General features: G+C 43.8%; 1 protein-coding gene across 1 annotated transcript in view; it reads left to right on the top strand.

Moving 5' to 3' along the window:
* The first annotated feature begins 7,106 nt into the window (after nucleotides 1-7,106).
* Nucleotides 7,107-21,411, top strand: part of LOC140477145 (cytochrome P450 4V2-like) — a 58,324-nt gene continuing 44,019 nt past the window's right edge. The window contains exons 1-2 of the mRNA XM_072570514.1: nucleotides 7,107-7,409; nucleotides 16,535-16,647. Coding sequence (XP_072426615.1) covers nucleotides 7,229-7,409; nucleotides 16,535-16,647 — 294 coding nt within the window. The 5' untranslated portion in view covers nucleotides 7,107-7,228. The remainder of the gene's footprint in view (nucleotides 7,410-16,534; nucleotides 16,648-21,411) is intronic.

Here is a 21,411-nt window from a genome sequence, read left to right as displayed (position 1 = left end):
CTCCTTGGATGCTGCCTGACCTGCTGCGCTTTTCCAGAAAGTTGTGGGAGCCCCATTATAGGAAAAATATGAATGCATTGAAATGAATTCAGGAGCGATTTGCCAGAATGGTTCTGGGAATGTGAAACTTCAGTTATGAGGCTAGCTTGGATAGGTTGGGACTGTTCCCAGAGAAGAAGGCTGAGAGGAAATATGGTAGATGTTTCTAAAATCTAAAAGATGATGGTTGTCATTGGAGATCAGTCATCTCAGCAGGTGTACTTCAGATAGTATCCTATCCAGCCACTAAATCAATTACCTTCCCTCCATCATAAAGTGAAAAATAGGAATGATGACTGCACATGTTCAGCAGTATTTGCAACTCCTCCAATATGGAAGAAGTCTATGCCCAACTGCAGCAAGACCTGGACAATATCCAGGTGTGGGCTGAAAAGTGGCAAGTAACGTTCAAACCATTTTCCAATAAGAGAGAATCTGCTCATCATCCTTTAACATTCAATAGTGTTTCTGTTATTGAATCCTTGCTCTCAGTGTCCTGATCACCACCATTGATCTGAAACAACTGGATTCACCATCTGCATACAATGGCTCCAACAGCAGGTCAGAGTCTAGGAATCCTGCAGCACATAACTCAGTTCCAGACTAGACAAAGCCAGTCTGCCATCTACAAGGCACAAGTCAGGAGTGTGGTGGAATATTCCCCACTTGCCTGGATGGGTGCAGCTCCAACAACACTCAAAAAGCTTGACACTATCCAGGACAAGACAGCCCATTTGATTGGCACACATCCACAAATATTCAGTCTCTCCCTCCACCACTCATGCACAGTAACAGCAGTGTGTACCATCGACAAGATGTACTGCAAACAATTCATGTAAGATCCTTAGATAGCACCTTCCAAATCCAGGACCACTCTCACCTGCAAGGACAAAGGCAACATATACATGGAAATACCCCCCACCTGCAAGTTCCCCTCCAAGTCACTCATCATCCTGGTGAATGGACAGCTAGGTATTTCCATTACTGGGGCAGAACACTCTCTCTAATGCTGACCAGACATCCTAATTTGACCTTGTCCTATTTGACAGCATTTGGACCATATCCCTCTAAACCCTTCCTATTCATAAACCATCCAGATAATTTATAAATGTTGTAATTGTATCCACCTCCACCACTTCCTCTGGCAGCTTGTTCCATACATGCACCACCCTCTGTGTGAAAAAGTTACCCTTCAGATCCCTTTAAATTTCCCTCCTCACCTTAAACACTTATGTCCTCTAGTTTTGGACTTACACACCTTTGGAAAAAGACCCTGGCTATCCACCCTGTCCATGCTCTTCTTTATTTTATAAACCATTATAAAGTCATCCCTCAACCTTCAGGGAAAAGAGTGTCCAGCCTATTCAGCCTCTTCTTATAACTCAAACTCTCCAGTCCTCGTAACATCATTGGAAATCTTTTGTGCACCTTCTCAAGTTTAACATCATCTTTCCTATATTGTATGCAGTATTCTAATATCCTGTAAAGACACAGCATGACATCCGAATTCCTATACTCAATGTTTGACCAATGATGGAAAAATGTCAAATGCTGCTTTCATCACCTTGTGTATCTGCAACTCCACTTTCAAGGAAGTGTGCACCCCCAGGTCTCTCTGTTCAGCAATCTGGAACGTAGCATGAACAGCCAAGTTTCTGGTATTGAGACTGGCTCTAATGCAATGCGGGGTACGTCGGCTTCCAAGAGATCAATTGTGTTAGGGGATTCTGTAATCTGAGGTACAGACAGACGTTTCTGTGGCCAGCAGAGAAAAAGCAGAATGGTGTGTTGTTTCCCTGGTGCCAGGATCAAGGATCCCTCAGAGAGGGTGCAGAATGTTCTCACGGGGGAGAGGGACCAGCAAGAGGTCATTGTCCACATTGGAACCAACAATATAGGAAGGGAAAAGGTTGAGATTCTGAAGGGAGATTACAGAGAGTTAGGTAGAAATTTAAAAAGGAGGTCCTCAAGGGTAGTAATATCTGGATTACTCCCAGTGCTACGAGCTAGTGAGGGCAGGAATAGGAGGATAGAGCAGATGAATGCATGGCTGAGAGCTAGTGTATGGGAAAAGGATTCACACTTTTGGATCATTGGAATCTCTTTTGGGGTAGAAGTGACCTGTACAAGAAGGACAGATTGCACCGAAATTGGAAGGGAATTAATATATTGGCAGGGAAATTTGCAAGAACTGCTTGGGAGGAATTAAATGAGTAGGGGGGGGGGGGGGGGGTTACCAGTGGGACCCAGGTAGATAGTGAGGAAAGAGATCGATCTGAGACTGGTACATTTGAGAACAGAAGTGAATCCATCAGTCAGGGCAGGCAGGGACAAGGTAGGACTAATAAATTAAACTGCAATTATTTCAATGCAAGGGGCCTAACAGGGAAGGCAGATGCATTCAGGGCATGGTTAGGAACATGGGAATGGGATAGCATAGCAATTACGGGAACATCGCTCAAGGATGGGCAGGACTGGCAGCTTAATATTCCAGGATACAAATGCTACAGGAAGGATAGAAAGGGAGGCAAGAGAGGAGAGGGAGTGGCATTTTTGATAAGGGATAGCATTACAGCTGTACTGAGGGAGGATACTCCAGGAAGTACATCCAGGGAAGTTATTTGGGTGGAACTGAGAAATAAGAAAGGGATGATCATCTTATTGGGATTGTATTATAGACCCCCTAATAGTTAGAGGGAAATTGAGAAACAAACTTGTAAGGAGATCTCAGCTATCTGTAAGAATAATAGGGTAGCTATGGTAGAGGATTTTAACTTTCCAAACATCGACTGGGACTGCCATAGTGTTAAAGGTTTAGATGGAGAGGAATTTCTTAAGTGCGTACAAGACAATTTTCTGATTCAGTATGTGGATGTACCTACTAGAGAAGGTGCAAAACTTGACCTACTCTTGGGAAATAAGGCAGGGCAGGTGACTGAGGTGTCAGTGGGAGAGCACTTTGGGGCCAGCGACCATAATTCTATTGGTTTTGAAATTGCGATGGAAAAGGATAGACCAGATCTAAAAGTTGATGTTCTAAATTGGAGAAAGGCCAATTTTGACAGTATTAGGCAAGAACTTTTGAAAGCTGATTGGAGGCAGGTATTCGCAGGTAAAGGGACAGCTGGAAAATGGGAAGCCTTCAGAAATGAGATAACAAGAATCCAGAGAAAGTATATTCCTGTCAGGGTGAAACGGAAGGCTGGTAGGTATAGGGAATGCTGGATGACTAAAGAAATTGAGGGTTTGGTTAAGAAAAAGAAGGAAGCATATGTCAGGTATAGACTGGATAGATCGAGTGAATCCTTAGAAGAGTATAAAGGAAATAGGAGTATACTTAAGAGGGAAATCAGGAGGGCAAAAAGGGGACATGAGATAGCATTGGCAAATAGAATTAAGGAGAATCCAAAGGGTTTTTACAAATATATTAAGGACAAAAGGGTAAGAATAGGACCCCTCAAAGATCAGCCACACGGCCTTTGTGTGGAGCCACAGAAAATGGGTGAGATACTAAATGAATATTTTGCACCAGTATTTACTGTGGAAAAGGATATGGAAGATATAGACTGTAGGGAATCCTGAGGGACAGGATGTACATGTATTTGGAAAGGCAAGGACAGATTAGGGATAGTCAACATGGCTTTGTGCATGGGAAATCATGTCTAACAAACTTGATTGAGTTTTTTGAAGAAGTAACAAAGAAGATTGATGAGGGCAGAGAAGTAGATGTGATCTATATTGACTTCAGTAAGGCATTCAACAAGGTTCCCCATGGGGGACTGATTAGCAAGGTTAGATCTCATGGAATAAAGAGAGAACTAGCCAATTTGATACAGAACTAGCTCAAAGGAAGTAGACAGGGTTGTTTTTCAGACTGGAGGCCTGTGACCAGTGGAGAGCCACAAGGATCAGTGTTGGGTCCTCTACTTTTTGTCATTTACATAAATGATTTGGATGTGAGCATAAGAGGTACAGTTAGTAAGTTTGCAGATGACACCAAAATTGGAGGTATAGTACACAGCGAAGAGGGTTACCTCAGATTACAACAGGATCTGGACCAGATGGGCCAATGGGCTGAGAAGTGGCAGATGGAGTTTAATTCAGATAAATGCGAGGTGCTGCATTTTGGCAAAGCAAATCTTAGCAGGACTTATACACTTAATGGTAAGGTCCTAGGGAGTGTTGCTGAACAAAGAGACCTTGGAGTGCAGGTTCATAGCTCCTTGAAAGTGGTGTCGCAGGTAGATAGGAAAGTGAAGAAGGCGTTTGATATGCTTTCCTTTATTGGTCAGAGTATTGAGTTACAGGAGTTGGGAGGACATGTTGCGGCTGTACAGGACATTGGTTAGGCCACTGTTGGAATATTGCTTGCAATTCTAATCCCCTTCCTATCGGAAAGATGTTGTGAAACTCGAAAGGGTTCAGAGAAAATTTACAAGGATGTTGCCAGGGTTTGAGGATTTGAGCTACAGGGAGAGGCTGAACAGGCTGGGGCTGTTTTCCCTGGAGCGTCGGAGGCTGAGGGGTGACCTTATAGAGGTTTACAAAATTATGAGGGGCATGGATAAGATAAATAGACAAAGTCTTTTCCCTGGAGTGGGGGAGTCCAGAACTAGAGGGCATAGGTTTAGGGTGAGAGGGGAAAGATATAAAAGAGACCTAAGGGGCAACTTTTTCACGCAGAGTGTGGTACGTGTATGGAATGAGCTGCCAGAGGATGTGGTGGAGGCTAGTACAATTGCAAAATTTAAGAGGCATTTGGATGGGTATATGAATAGGAAGGGTTTGGAGGGATATGGGCCGGATGTTGGCAGGTGGGACTAGATTGGTTGGGATATCTGGTCGTCGTAGACAGATTGGACCGAAGGGTCTGTTTCCGTGCTGAACCCTTTCAAGTTTCACAACATCTTTCCGATAGGAAGGAGACCAGAATTGTACACAATATTCCAACAGTGGCCTAACCAATGTCCTGCACAGCTGCAACATGACCTCTCAACCCCTGTACTCTATACTCTAACCAATAAAGGAAAGCATACCAAATGCTGCCTTCACTATCCTATCTACCTGCACCTCCACTTTCAAGGAGCTATGAACCTGCACTCCAAGGTCTTTTTGTTCAGCAACACTCCCTAGGACCTTACCATTAAGTGTAGAAGTCCTAGTGTTTTATATAAAATTTTACTATCTTTCTTTTGCTTATATTCAATCCTATTTATAAAACCAGGGATAATACATGCTTTTTTAGCAGCTCTGCCCTGCCATCTTCAAGCCTCTCTGTTCCTACACCAGCTTTAACATTTAATGATGGAGGAGAAGACCCGGTCAACATCAAGCAGCAGTGACTGGAGGAACAGCAGAGTCCGATCAAAAAGTAGAAGAAGCCACCTGAGACGAAAATGCAAAAGATGAACTGCTGAACAAAAATACCAAAGCTATTGAAGTAAGAACATGCAAAACAATCAGTGATCCAAGGTGCTGCTGGAGAGTGCTAGCAATTTGCGAATAACATGCAAAACAACACTTTTCACTGTATTTATGTGTGACAAATCTAAGTTGAACTATTTAGTTTGTTACCTCTCATCATTCATCTGAATAAAATGTAGCACGTTATACTTCAATTAGGTTTAATTGGGTATGTGTATCCATACATTTGTGTTCCTGTAACGCAAACAAGAAATGCTGGAAATATTAAGCAAGTTAGGCAGCTCGAATGGTGAAAGAGAGTCAATGGGTTGTGCGTAACAGCCTTTTTAGTTGGAAACACTAGTATAATTGAGCAGGAATTTTGTATAATTTTGGGTGGTTGTTCATTTTTGTCCTGTTGCCTTGCAATTTTGTTAATATAAAGAAAGAGAGAGGTTATCCCAACTCCTTGCAAAAGAGCCACTTCAGTAGCCAATCAGAGGCCTCTCCCCATCTCTGTAGACAGTGGCTTGGGTGGTGTCGGGCTGGGCCTTTATCAGGTGGGAAGAGCATGCAGAGAAATCTAATGGTATCCCAGCAGGCTTTGAGAATGTCATTTTTTTAGCTATAATGGGCCATGAGGGGGCTCCCTGGTGACAACAGCTTTTTGTCCACTGAGAACCTCCTTCTTTGACCCTCAGCTTATGGAGCCTTCTGAGTTCCAGTTATCCCTGACCCCTCTTTGAGGGAACTGGCCATTGCTGCTCTCCTTATACAACTACAGCGGAAGGGAAGCTCTGTGATGGAATAGGAGACAGAAGAAATTAAATGACAAAAGATTAGATTCCCTACAGTATGGAATCAGGCCCTTTGGTCCAACAAGTCCACCCAGACCCATTCCCCTACCCTATTTTTAGCCCTAATGCATCTAATACAATGGGCAATTTAGCGTTGCCAATTCACCTGACCTGCACATCTTTGGATTGTGGAAGGAAACCCACACAGACATGGGAAGAATGTGCAAACTCCACACAGTTAGTTGCCCGAACCTGGGTCCCTGACGCTGTGAGACAGCAATGCTAACTATTGAGCTACCATGCTGCCCCAAAAGGGACATTATACAAGGCAAAGAAAATGGAATGGGACAAGAAACTAAAATCTAGAGATGTAACTAGAAAAACAATTTATGATCTGAAATTATTGAAAGGCTGTAAAATCTCTGCTGAAGTCTGTTATTTTCTTTACTATTTACAGTATTTCTAACATGAAGGAGACAGTGAGGTCAGCAGATGCTGGAGATCAGAGTTGAGAGTATATTGCTGGAAAAGCACAGCAGGTCAGGCAATAGCCGAGGGACAGGAAAATCGACATTTCGGGCTGGCGCTCTTCATCAGGAATTCCTGCTCCTCGGCTGCTGCCTGATCTGCTGTGCTTTTCCAGTAACACACTCTCATTTCTAACATCGTATCCAACTGGAGGTCAATCAGAAGCAGCAGAACATTCAACGCTTCACTCCTGTCTGTAACACAGCCTTTCACCATCAATCTCTGCTGTTTCTCTCTGGACTATATGTCATGTACGTGGGGATTTCGCAAACCTGTCAGGAAGCTCGATCAGCAACATGAGAGTGTCACGTGACGAGGCAGTCACATGACCATATTTCCCGGAAAGTAGCGAGCGATCGCTGGCACTCCCCAGGCTGGACAATGTCTCAGTTCTAACAGGGAGAGTTCACTGACAGGGCAGTGTGTTGGAGCGGTTCTCCGGACACTGCAGCCCCGGCGGGATGGAGGCGCTGCCTCCCGGTGCTCTGCTGTCTGCTGTCTTCCTCACTGTGTTGGCGGGGCTCGCTGTCCACTTGTTCGCTGACTATGTCCGTAAGTGGAACCAGATGAAGCGGATCCCTGGGCTCAGCCCGACCTACCCGATCCTGGGGAATGCGCTCCTCTTCAAGCCAAGTGGAGAAGGTAGATACACACTGTTATCGAGTCAGGCTCTGAGGTCCTACTCATCGACCCAGCGTCTTTGAATTCAGTAACATCAGAGTTAACTTGCTACAGCGAGGGCATGCTGTAAATATTGTATTATCAACCTCGTCAGAAATGTTATAACATGAACCCGGGCCTCCTATCTTGGAGGTAGGGACATTCCTGTTGCGCTACAAGAACCCTCTGGATACTATATACAAAATGATTCACAATTTACTGAATCTGGAATGGCTGTAATTCGTTTGCAGTTAATTTTGAAGCACTGGGCTTCTAAATTTTAGTAGGTAAAAACAATGACTGCAGATGCTGGAAACCAGATTCTGGATTAGTGGTGCTGGAAGAGCGCAGCAGTTCAGGCAGCATCCGAGGAGCAGTAAAATCAACGTTTCAGGCAAAAGCCCTTCATCAGGAATTTTTGCCCGAAACGTCGATTATTTTTGCTGCTCCTCGGATGCTGCTTGAACTGCTGTGCTCTTCCAGCACCACTAATCCAGATCCTAAATTTCAGTGTTAGTGAAGACTCACTAATTCTAGAAAAAAAATCACTGTGATCCTTGTTAAATAAGCTTTAGTAAAGAGCTTTGCTTTGCCTTGAGCGCCCATCTACTATGGCACACATTTGTTTGTTATGTATATCAATGACTTGGATGAGAATGTACAAGAATAATTAGTAAGTTTGCAGATGATACTATATAGATGGTATTGCGGACTGTAAGGAAGGTTCTCAGAAATTGCAGCAGAACCTTGATCAGTTGGGGAAGTGGGCCAAGAAATGGCAAAGGGAGTTTAATATAGGCAAGTGTAAAGTTTTGCATTTTGAAGGAACAAATAAAGGCAGGAGTTTCATGGTGAATGGTAGGGCCTTAAGGAGTGTTGTGGAACAGAGGGACCTTGGAGTTCAAGTGCATGGTTCTCTGAAAGTGGAGTCGCAGGTAGACAGGGCAGTGAAGAAAGCTTTTGGTACATTGGCCCTCATCAGTCAGAGCATTGAGTACAGAAGTTGGGAAGTTACATTGCAGTTGTATAGGACGTTGGTGAGGCTGCACTTGGAGTATTGTGTTCAGTTTTAGTCACCTTGGTGTAGGAAGAATGTTATTGAATTGGAAAGAGTGCAGAAGAAATTTACAAGGATGTTGCTAGTACTCAATGGTGTGAGTTATAGGGAGAGGTTGGACAAGCCAGGACATTGTTCTGTAGAGCATAGGAAACTGAGGTGGGATCTTAAAGAAGTGTACAAGATTATGTGAGGTATGGGTAGGGTGAATACACTGTCTTTTTCCCAGGGGTGGAGAATCGAGGATTAAAGGGCATTGGTTGAGGGTGAGAAGAGAAATAATGAGGAAACCAGAGGGGCAACTTTTTTTACACATAGGGTGGTACGTGTATGAAATGAGCTGCCAGCGGAACTGGTTGAGGTGGGTACATTGACAACATTTAAAAGACATTTGGACAAATACATGGATAAGAAAGGATTTCACATTTATTTCACACTTATGTAGTAGCACTTGGAGGAGTATTGCTGAAAAAAGACACATTTTGCTAATTTTCATCTCATCGAGGCAATTCACCAGAAATACAGCAGGAGAAGAGAGTGCTGCTTAGTAGATGCTTTGTCTTGGTTATATGACTGGCAGCTAACTGCCAGTTTTGGTTTGAATTTAAAGTAGACATGTTGACAGTCTAGACAATCACTTGAAAAGTGAAACACAGAATGGCTGTCAGTTATTTCGTTGAGTTTAATCAATTACAATGTGTATACATATTCTTTCTATCTGTAAAGAACAGGACCATGTATTTGTAATATATACTTTATTAACATTAGCATAAATGTGTCATACTGCAAACGTGACTGATAATCTTAAATTGATTGTCAGCATAATTCTTACACACTTGATTATGTAATACTTGCTGAACAACAATCATCTTCCATCTAGACATTATTTTGCATGTTGTCGGCCTGGTTATAGAATCATAGAGATGTACAGCACGGAAACAGACCCTTTGGTCCAACTCGTCCATGCTGACCAGATATCCCAACCCAATCTAGTCTCTCCTGCCAGCACCTGGCCCATATCCTTCCAAACCTTTCCTATTCATATACCCATTCAGATGCCTTTTAAATGTTGCAATTGTACAGGCCTCCATCACTTCACCTGGCACCTCATTCCATATACGTACCACCCTCTGCGTGTAAAAGTTGCTCCAAAGGACTCTTTTATATCTTTCCCCCCCTCACTCTAAATCTATGCCCTCTAGTTTTGGACTCCCCCACTCCAGGGAAAAGACTTTTTGTCTATTTATCCTATCCACGTCCCTCATAATTTTATAAACCTCTATAAGGTCACTACTTGGCCTCCGACACTCCAGGGAAAACAGCCCCAGCCTATTCAATATCTTCCCTAAACTCAAATCCTCCAACCCTGGCAACACCCCTGTAAAACTTTTCTGAACCCTTTCAAATTTCATAACATCCTTTCTTCCAATAGGAAGGAGACCAGAATTGCATGTAATATTCCAACAGTGGCCTAACCAATGTCCTGTATAGCCGCAACATGACCTCCCAAATCCTGTACTCAATACTCTGACCAATAAAGGAAAGCATACCAAACGCAGCCTTCACTATCCTATCTACCTACAACTCTACTTTCAAGGAGTGTGAACCTGCACTCCAAGGTCTCTTTGTTCAGCAACACTCCCTCAGACCTTACCATTAAGTGTATAAGTCCTGCTAAGATATGCTTTCCCAAAATGCAGCATCTCTCATTTATCTAAGTTAAACTCCATCTGCCACTCAGCCCATTGGCCATCTGATCAAGATCCTGTTGTAATCTGAGGTAATCTTCTTTGCTGTCCACTACACCTCCAATTTTGGTGTCATCTGCAAACTTACTAACTATATACCTCCTTAAGCTCGCATCCAATTTACTTATTTCAATGACAAAAATTAGTGGACCCAGCACCGATCCTTGTGGCACTCCACTGGACACAGGCCTTCAGTCTGAAAAGCAATCTGCTACCACCACCCTCTGTCTTCTACCTTAAAGCCAGTTCTGTATCCAAATGGCTAGTTCTCCCTGTATTCCATGAGATCTAACCTTGCTAATCAGTCTCCCATTGGAAATCTTGTCGAATTCCTACTGAAGTCCATATAGATCACATATAATGCTCTGCCCTCATCATCAATCCTCTTTGTTACTTCTTCAAAAAACTCGGTCAAGTTTGTGAGACATGATTTCCCACGCACAAAGCCATGTTAACTATCCATAATCAGTCCTTGCCTTTCCAAATACTTGTATATCCTGTCCCTCAGGATTCCCTTCAACAACTTGCCCAGCTCCGACATCAGGCTCACCGGTCTATAGTTCCGTGGCTTGTCCTTAGCCATCCTTCTTAAACCGTGGCACCCTATTAACCAATGTCCAGTCTTCTGGCACCTCACCTGTGACTATCAGTGACACAAATATCTCAGCAAGAGGCCCAGCAATCACTTCTCTAGCTTCCCACCGAGTTCAAGGATACGCCTGATCAGGTCCTGGGAATTTATCCATCTTTTGTTTCAAGACATCCAGCACTGCCTCCTTTGTAATATGGGCATTTTGCAAGATGTCACCATCTATTTCCCTACATTCCATATATTCCATGTCCTTTTCCACAGTAAATACTGATGCAAAATACTCGATTAGTATCACCCCATCTCCAGCTCCCCACAAAGGCCGTCTTGCTGATCTTTGAGGGGCCCTATTCTCTCCCTAGTTACCCTTTTGTCCTTTAATGTATTTGTACAAATCCTTTGGATTCTCCTTAACTCTATTTGCCAAAGCTATCTCATTCCCATTTTGCTCTCCTGATTTCTCTCTGAAGTATACTCTTACTGCCTTTATACTCTTCAAAGGATTCACTCGATCTATCCTGTCTGTACCTGACATATGCTTCCTTCTTTTTCTTAACCGAACCCTCAATTTCTTTAGTCATCCAGCATTCCCTCTACCTACCAGCCTTCCCTTTCACCCTGACAGGAATATCCTGTCTCTGGTCTCTTGTTATCTCATTTCTGAAGACTTTCCATTTTCCAGCCATCCCTTTATATGCCCCCAATCAACTTATGAAAGTTCTTGCCTAATTTTGTCAAAATAGGCCTTTCTCCAATTTAGAACTTCACCTGTTAGATCTGGTCTATCCTTTTCCATCACTATTTTTAAAACTATTAGAATTATGGTTGCTGGCCCCAAAGCACTCCCCCACTGACACCTCAGTCACCAGCCCTGCCTTATTTCCCACGAGTAGGTCAAGTTTTGCACCTCTTCTAGTAGGTACATCCACATACTGAATCAAAACATTTTCTTGTACACTTTAACAAATTTTGCTCCATCTAAACCCTTAACATTGTGGCAGTCCCAGTCTATGTTTGAAAAGTTAAAATCCCCTCCCATATCTGCCCTATTATTCTCAGTTAACTGAAATCTCCTTACAAACTTGTTTCTCAATTTCCAGCTGAATATTAGGATGTCAACAATACAATCCCAATAAGGTGATCATCCCTTTCTTATTTCTCAGTTCCACCCAACTAATTTCCCTGGATGTATTTCTGGGAATATCCTCCATCAGTACAGCTGTAACGCTATCCCTTATTAAAAACGCCACTTCCCCTCCTCTCTTGTCCCCATTTCTATCCTTCCTATAGTATTTGTATCCTGGAACATTAAGTTACCAGTCCTATCCATCCCTGAATCACGTTTCCTAAATTGCTATAATATCCCAGTCCCACATTCTTAACCATGTCCCGAGTTCATCTGCCTTCCCTGTTAGGCCTCTTGCATTGAAATAAATGTAGTTTAACTTCACAGTCCTACCTTGTTCTCTGCTTTGTCCCGGCCTGCCCTGGCTGTTTGACTCACTTCTTTTCTCAACACTATCAGTCTCAGATTGATCTCTTTCCTTGCTATCTCCCTGTTGTTTGGTTTGATTTGATTTATTATTGTCACACATATCGTAATATCGTGAAAAGTATGCACTTTGTACTGTATGAAGTGTAGAATACAGTGTTACTGCTGTGCACAGAGAGAGAGAGAGAGAGAGATCAGTATTAAGTTGAAGAATTAAGTATTAAGGGGAAGAAGCTGTACTTTACGTGTTTTCAAATTTTTCCATCTTCTACCTGATGTCAAAGGGTGGGAGATTCCCACCTGGAGTGGGAGAGGTCTTTGATTGTGTTGGTTGCTTTCCTGAGGCAGCAGGAAGTGTAGACAGAGTCAATGAAAGGGAGGCTGGTTTGTGATGTGCTAGGCGGTGTTCACAACTCTCTATAGTTCCTTGTGAAGAGCCATTGCTGTAATGCACCCAGATATGATGCTTTCTGTGGTGAATGTATAAAAATACATCTGGGTCTTTATGGACATGCTGAATTTCCTTAGCCCCCTGAGGAAGTAGAGGCATTGTGTTTTCTTGACTGTAGTGCCACTGTGGGTAGACCAGGACAGATTTTGGTGATTGTTATTCCTAGGAACTTAATGCTCTTGACTTCAGCACCATTGATGTAGACAGGGGCATGCTCTCCACTCCGCTTCTTGAAGTCAGTGATCAGCTCTTTCCCTTTTGCTGACATTGAGGGAGAGATTGTTGTCTTTCCACCATGCCACTTAGCATTCAATCTCTTTCCTATACTCAGTCTCATTGTTTGTTTGAGATCTGGCTTACGCCATTGGTGTAGTCAGCAAGCTTGTAAGTGGTGTTGGGTTGGAATTTGGCCACATAATCAGATGTATAAGGAGTGTAGTAGGGGGCTGAGTATGCTGCCTTGCAGGGTGCCGGTGTTGAGAATCATGGTAGAGGAGGCGTTTTTGCCTATTTTTATCAAATACAGTGTATAGGTCAGGAAATTGAGGATCCAGTACAGTGTGGGGAGCACAGACCTTGGTCTTTTTGAGTTTGGAGATATGTTTATTTGGAATTATGGTGTTGAAGGTGGAGCTGTATTCAGTAAATAGGAGCTGGACATAGGTTTCCTTGTTACCCAGATGTACCAGGGATGAGTATACAGTCAGGAAGATATCTGCTATGGACCTGTTGTGTCGAATTGCAAAGGATCAAGACAGTTGATGTGAGCCATGGCTAACCTTTCGAAGATGTGATAATTATGGAGGTCAGAGCCACTGAGCGGTTGGCATTGAGGCATGCTGTGTGACTTTTCTTTGATACCAGGATGATGGTAGTCTTTTTGAATCAGGTGGGGACTTTGGATTGTTGGAAGGAGAGGTTAAAGGTGTCAGTAAATACTCCCGCCAACTGGTCCGCACGGGATCTGAGTGCATGGCCGGGGACTCCATCCAGGCCAGTTGTTTTCTGAGGGTTCACTCTCAAGAAAGCTGATCTGACATCTGCAGCAGATGTGCTCCCTATGCCCTGAGAAACCAGAACCAACCTTCCTGGTTTAAATTAAAATAAAACCTGTCTGTTAACTGTCAGTCATAATCTAACTGGTGTATTCTTCATGGCAACATCACCAACAAACAACACTTTCATATAAATATTGTTTTCCCTTTTGATTGGTAATCTTTGTTAATTGTCCACTATTGGAATACTGCATGCAATTCTGGTCTCCCTGTTATAGAAAGAAAAGAACAAAGAAAATAACAGTACATGAACAGGCCCTTTGGCCCTGCAAGCTTGCGTTGATCCAGATCCTCTATCTAAACCTGTCACCTATTTTCTAAGGATCTGTATCCCTCTGCTCCCTGCTCATTCATGTATCTGTCTAGATACACCTTAACTGATGCTTTTGTGCCCACCTCTGCTGGCAAAGTGTTCCAGGCATCCACCGCCTTCTGTGTGTAAATAACTTTCCACGTGTGTCTCCCTTGAACTTTTCCCCCCTCACTTTGAACTCATGACCCCTAGTAATTGAGTCCCCCACTCTGGGGGGGAAAAAGCTTCTTGCTATCCACCCTGTCTATACCTCTCATGGTTTTGTAGACCTCAATCAGGTCCATCTTTCTAATGGAAATAATTCTAATCTACTCAACCTCTCTTCATAGTTAGCATCCTCCACATGAGGCATCATTCTGGTGAAACTCCTGTGCACCTTCTCCAAAGCATCCACATCCTTTTGGTAATGTGGAGACCAGAACTGTATGCAGTATTCCTAATGTGGCCAAACGACAGTCTGACACAACTGTAACATGACTTGCCGACCCTTGTACCCAATATTCCATTCTATGAAGGAAAGCATGCCATGCTTTCTTGACTGCTCTGTCGACCTGCATTGCAACTTTCAGATTACAATGGACCTGAACACCCAGATCTCTCTATACATCACTTTTAGGATTTTTTCATATACCATATAGTTCGTTCTTGAATTGGATCTTCCAAAATGCATCACCTCACATTTGCCTGGATTGAACTCTATCTGCCATTGCTCTGCCCAACTCTACAATCTATCTATATTCTGCTGCATTCTCTGACAGTCCACTTCACTATCTGCTGCTCCAGCAATCTTGGTCTGATTAGTAAGTTTGCAGATGACACCATCTATACCTTCCTCCAGATCATTAATGTATATCACAAACAACAGTGGTCCCACCATAGATTCCTGTGGAACATGACTAGTCACAGTTCTCCATTTTAAGAAACTCCCTTCCACTACTACTCTCTGCCTCCTGCTGCCCAGCCAGTTCTCTATCCATCTAGCTAGTCCACCCTGGACCCCATGTGACTTCACTTTCTCCATCAGCCTACCATGGGGAACCTTATCAAATGCCTTACTGAAGTCCATGAATGTGACATCTACATCTTCCCTCATCGATCATCTTTGTCACTTCCTCAAAGAATTCTATTAAGTTGGTAAGATATGACCTTCCTTGCACAAAACCATGTTGTCTATCACTGATGGCTCATTTTCTTCCAATGGGAATAGATCCTATCCCTCCGTATCTTCTTCAGCATCTTTCTTACCACCAATGATAGGCTCACCAGTCTATAATTAGCTGGATTACCCCTGCTACCCTTCTTAAACAATGTGACAGCATTAGCAATTTTCCAGTCCTCCGGGACCCCACCTGTGTTTAAGGATACTGCAAAGATATCTGATAAAGCCCCAACTGTTTCCCTTCTTACTTCCCTCAGTAACCTGGGATAGATTCCATCTGGGCCTGGGAACATGTCCACCCTGGTGCCTTTTAGAATACCCAACACTTCCTCCCTATGCTGACTTGACCTAGAGTAATCAAACCTGATTACATTCCTGATGAAGGGCTTTTGCCCAAAACGTCTATTTTCCTGCACCTCGGATGCTGCCTGACCTGTTGTACTTTTTCAGCACCACTCTAATCTCCAGCATCTGCAGTACCCACTTCCATCTAGAGTAATCAAACATCAATTCCTAACCTCAACATCCATCATGTCTGTCTCCTCGGTGAATACCGATGCAACGTACTCATTACAAATCTCACCCATTTTCTCTGACTCCACGCATAACGTTCCTCCTTTGTTTTTGAGTGGGCCAACACTTTCTGTTGTGAAACTTGAAAGGGTTCAGAAAAGATTTACAAGGATGTTGCCAGAGTTTGAGCTATGGGGAGAGACTGAATAGGCTGGGGCTGTTTTCCCTGGACTGTTGGAGGCTGATGGGTGACCTTTTATAGAGGTTTATAAAATCATGAAGGGCATGGATTGAGTAAATAGACAAAGTCTTTTCCCTGGGGTGGGGAGTCCAGAATTAGAGGGCATAGGTTTAGAGTGAGAGGGGAAAGATATAAAAGGGATGTAAGGGCAACGTTATCATGCAGAGAGTGGTGTGTGTATGGAATAAACTGCCAGAGGAAGTGGTGTAGGCTGGTACAATTACAACATGTAAAAGGCATCTGGATGGGTATATGAATAGAAAATATTTAGAGGGGTATGTGCCAAGTGCAGGCAAATGGGACTAAATTAATTTAGGATATCTAATGGCATGAACAAGTTGAACTAATGTCTCTGTTTCTGTGCTGTATATCTCTGACTGAGTGTGAGACATCAAAAAGCTTAGCCAAAGTCTCCCTTTTTTTCAGCAATACTCAAATTTTGTATTTTGAAACAATGACTAAAATCACAATTATTTTTGGGTTCTTTAGACTTTTTCCTTCAACTGATTGAATTTACCACCAAGTGCAGAGATGAACCACTCATGAAATTATGGTTGGGACCACTACCCTTCGTTGTGTTGTTTCACGCAGAGACTGTAGAAGTAAGTTTTTTTTTGTATATGGTCTTTTGGGTTTGTGCTTGGAATACTGGATATTTTAAATGTAATCATTCATGGGGTGGTACTGGCAAGTCAACCTTTATTTCCCAACCCTAGTTGCCCTTCAGAAGATGATGGTGAACAGCCTTCTTGGACTGCTGAAGCTAATATAGTGAAATATTCCAACATTGCTGTTAGGGACACCATTCTAGGACTCTAACCAGCAATGATGAAGGACTTGTGATATACTTCCAAACCAGGAATAGCGAATAGGTGTAGTTCTGTTGACTCTGACTCTGACTCTGCTGTCCTTTTCGTTATGATCTGAGTGATGCTGTAGTGCATCTTGCAGACAATGCTTGTTGCAGGTAGATAATGCTTTTGGAGCTCTACCTATCTAGGAACATTGATATCTCATCAAACTGACTTGTTAGTTATGTTGACCTTGATTCACTACAAGTTTTAAATCTGACCAAGTTATATTCGGTTAATTGGTATTTGGTAAGTGGTGATGGAACTAATAAGGGGGTTAAACATATCTAACCTCATCCTTACCAATCTGCCTGTTGCAGATGCATCTGTCCACGATCATGTCAGTGACCACTGCACAGTGTTTGTGGAGGCTAATACTTAGTGCCACACACATGTAGGATATGTTCAATCAGTATGTTAAATTGAACAGACTTTGAGCATCTCAAGACTGCCATCCAAGAGTTGCTGTGGGCTATTGTCAGTTGCAGAAGTGTACTCCAATACTATTTCTTGACCTCTTACCTCAAAACTTGGCCTAACTCCCACTCTACCATTGCTATAAATCATAGGGGATCAATCTGGTTTAACGAGGAGTGTAAAGTACCCAAAGTGAGGTTAAATGAGCTACAAGACAGAACTACAAACCAATAAATAGCAGTGATAATAATTCCAATGAATCCAGTCTAATCTCTGCATCTGAGAGTGTGTTGCTAGAAAAGCACAGCAGGCCATGCAGCATCCGAGGAGCAGGAAAATCGATGTTTCTGCTGGAGCCCTTCATCAGTAATGAGGCTGGGAGCCTCAGGATGGAGAGATAAAATCACCTCCATCCACCTATTGTAAAAATCCCAGTTCCAACCTTCCAGCTCAGCACCGCCCTCATGACCTGTCCCACCTGTCAATCTTCCTTCCCACTTATCCACTCCACCGTCCTCCTCTGACCTATCACCTTTACCCCCACCTCCATCCACTTTTACAAAACTTATCTCGCCATCCCCGAGGCTCCCAGCTCATCCCTGATGAAGGGCTTCAGTCCAAAACATCAATTTTCCTGCTCCTTGGATGCTGCCTGACCTGCTGTGCTTTTCCAGCACCACACTCACAACTCTGATCTCCAACATCTGCAGATCTCACTGTCACCTAATCTCTGCAGTCCTGCCATATCCAGCCATCAATACTGGTGGATAATTAAAGAGCTCACTGGAGAGAGAGAGAGGATTCATAAACTTTCTCATCCCCAATGATGGAGAACCTGTGACATCAGTGCACAAAATAGCCTAAAGTGCCAAATAGATGATTAATTTGTTTCTCCTTCAGAGATCCCTAATATCACAGATGCCAGTTTTCAGCCAATTCAGTTCACTCCACGTGAAATCAAAAAATGGCAGAATGCATTGGATTCTGAAAACACTACACATCCAGAAAATGACCTTCTCCAACAAAAGAATCTGGCTATCAGAATACCCTTGATATTCAGTGGTATAACCATTGGTAAATCCCCGCTATCAACATCCAGGGAATTACAATAGACGAGAAATTAAACTGGACTAGCCATAGAAATACTGTTGCAGTAAGTAACATATTTGTCTACTGTTGAAATTCATCCATCATTTACAAGGCACCAGTCAGGCATGTGATGGAATACTCTCCACTTGCCTGGATGAGTGCAGCTGCAACAACATGCCAAGCTTGACACCCGCGAGGAGGTTGAGCAATTCATCAACTTCACCAACACATTCCACCCTGACCTTAAATTTACCTGGACCATCTCTGACACCTCCCTCCCCTTCCTGGACCTCTCCATCTCCATTAGTGACGACCGACTTGACACTGACATTTTTTACAAACCCACCGACTCCCACAGCTACCTGGATTACACCTCTTCCCACCCTATCTCTTGCAAAAATGCCATCCCGTATTCCCAATTTCTCCGCCTCCGCCGTATCTGCTCCCAGGAGGACCAGTTCCACAATAGAACACACCAGATGGCCTCCTTCTTTAGAGACAGCAATTTCCCTTCCTACGTGGTTAAAGATGCCCTCCAACGCATCTCGTCCACATCCCGCACCTCTGCCCTCAAGCCCCACCCCTCCAACCATAACAAGGACAGAACGCCCTTGGTGCTCACCTTCCACCCTACAAACCTTCGCATAAACCAAATCATCCGCCGACATTTCTGCCACCTCCAAAAAGACCCCACCACCAGGGATATATTTCCCTCCCCACCCCTTTCCGCCTTCTGCAAAGACCGTTCCCTCCGCAACTACCTGGTCAGGTCCACACCCCCCTACGACCCACCCTCCCATTCTGGCACTTTCCCCTGCCACCGCAGGAACTGTAAAACCTGTGCCCACACCACCTCCCTCACCTCTATCCAAGGCCCTAAAGGAGCCTTCCACATCCATCAAAGTTTTACCTGCACATCCACTAATATCACTTATTGTATCCGTTGCTCCCGATGTGGTCTCCTCTACATTGGGGAGACTGGGCGTCTCTTAGCAGAGCGCTTTAGGGAACATCTCCGAGACACCCGCACCAATCAACCAAACCGCCCCGTGGCCCAACATTTCAACTCCCCCTCCCACTCTGCCGAGGACATGGAGGTCCTGGGCCTCCTTCACCGCCGCTCCCTCACCACCAGACGCCTGGAGGAAGAACGCCTCATCTTCCGCCTTGGAACACTTCAACCCCAGGGCATCAATGTGGACTTCAACAGCTTCCTCATTTCCCCTTCCCCCACCTCATCCTAGTTTCAAACTTCCAGCTCAGCACACTCTCCTTGACTGGTCCGGACTTGTCGAACCTGCCTATCTCCTTTTCCACCTATCCACTCCACCCTCTCCTCCTTGACCTATCACCTTCATCTCCTCCCCCACTCACCCATTGTACTCTATGCTACTCTCTCCCCACCCCCACCCTCCTCTAGCTTATCTCTCCCCGCTTCAGGCTCACTGCCTTTATTCCTGATGAAGGGCTTTTGCCCGAAACGTTGATTTCGCTGCTCGTTGGATGCCGCCTGAACTGCTGTGCTCTTCCAGCACCACTAATCCAGTACAAGCTTGACACCATCCAGGACAAGGAAGCCCACTTGATTGGCAGTGCATCCACGGGCATTCACTCCCTCCACTACTGACATTCAGCAGTGTCTCCCATCTACAAGATGCATTGCAGAAATTCACCAGAGATCCTCAGTTAATACCTTCTAAACCCGCATCCATCTTGAAGGGCAATGGTAGTATACACGTGGGAATACCACTGTCTGCAAATTTCCTTCTAAGATACCACCTGATTTGGAAATGCATTGCTGCTGCTTCAGTGTTGCTGAGCTAAAATTCTGCAACTCCGTCCCTAAGGGCATTGTGGATCTACTTCAACATATGGACTATAACGGTTCAAAAAGGCAGTCCACCTGCATGTTCACAATGGCAATTTGGGATAAAACAGCCTGACATAGTATACTCCCTGATAAATAGTTTACAACAAATGTTCTAGTCTATTCAATTATCATCCTTGTGACAGGGCTACCAGAGTTGGTGGCGTCATGGTATATAGAGTGTGGACTGGAATCTTCAACATTTGACTCTGAACATCATGGTATCTCATGGCCTCAGGTCTAACGTGTGCAAGGAGTCCTCACACAGATTGCCCCCTTAACTGATGAAATGAGAAGTGTGTGTTGGAAACCACTTTGAAGTACCATTGAGGGAGGCAAGATTGCTGAATGTACTCTGGGTGGGAGACACCAATGCCCCAGACACTATTGCCTGCTCTGAATGAAGGAAACATTTTCCAGCATGGACCTGCTTTGAAGTGGTATGGGAAATCAGCAAAATTGTACTTCACTGTAAGCTCCAAAGAGATGGTCTGGCATTTCTGACTCCATGATTGCCATGTAGTGAAGGTTTGGTCTGGACTATGTGAACTTGCTAGGAGCAGTGCCAGAATTACTTAAAAAATGAGATCACCCTGGTGAAGCTGTAGTGTGTGTTTGCTAGACTGTGGAAGCAACGCGCAACTGACAGAACTAAGTTATCGGACAAGCATCTTGATTAAGTCAAGGTCCTGTAGTTATGCATCCAATTGTAAACAGTGTTGGCCAATTAAACACTGAGCCAGAAGAGGATGGCCCATGAACATTTTCATCCTCCATTATGGAAGAGCTAGCAGGTACAGAGCATTTGCATCTATCTACTGCCAAAAATGCTGAATGGATTATCCAACTCTACCACATCCTGATGTGGTAAAGTGACACATGACAGCTTTCAGCCATGATGTGGGGATGCTGGTGATGGACTGGGATGGACAAAGTCAGAAGTTACATCGCACCAGCTTATAGTCCAACAGGTTTATCTGAAATGACCTTATTGGTTGGACTATAATCTGGTGTTGTGTAACTACTACTTTTCAGCCAGTTCACTTCACTTCATGTATGGACATACAAAATCAAAGCAGAAATAGACTATTCGACCCTTTGAGCCTGCTCTGCCATTTAATAAGGTCATAGCTGATTTGTTT

The sequence above is a fragment of the Chiloscyllium punctatum genome, chromosome 1, assembly GCF_047496795.1.
Source record: "Chiloscyllium punctatum isolate Juve2018m chromosome 1, sChiPun1.3, whole genome shotgun sequence".
NCBI classification, from domain to species: Eukaryota; Metazoa; Chordata; class Chondrichthyes; order Orectolobiformes; family Hemiscylliidae; genus Chiloscyllium; species Chiloscyllium punctatum.
This window is presented reverse-complemented; position numbering and strand designations above follow the sequence as displayed.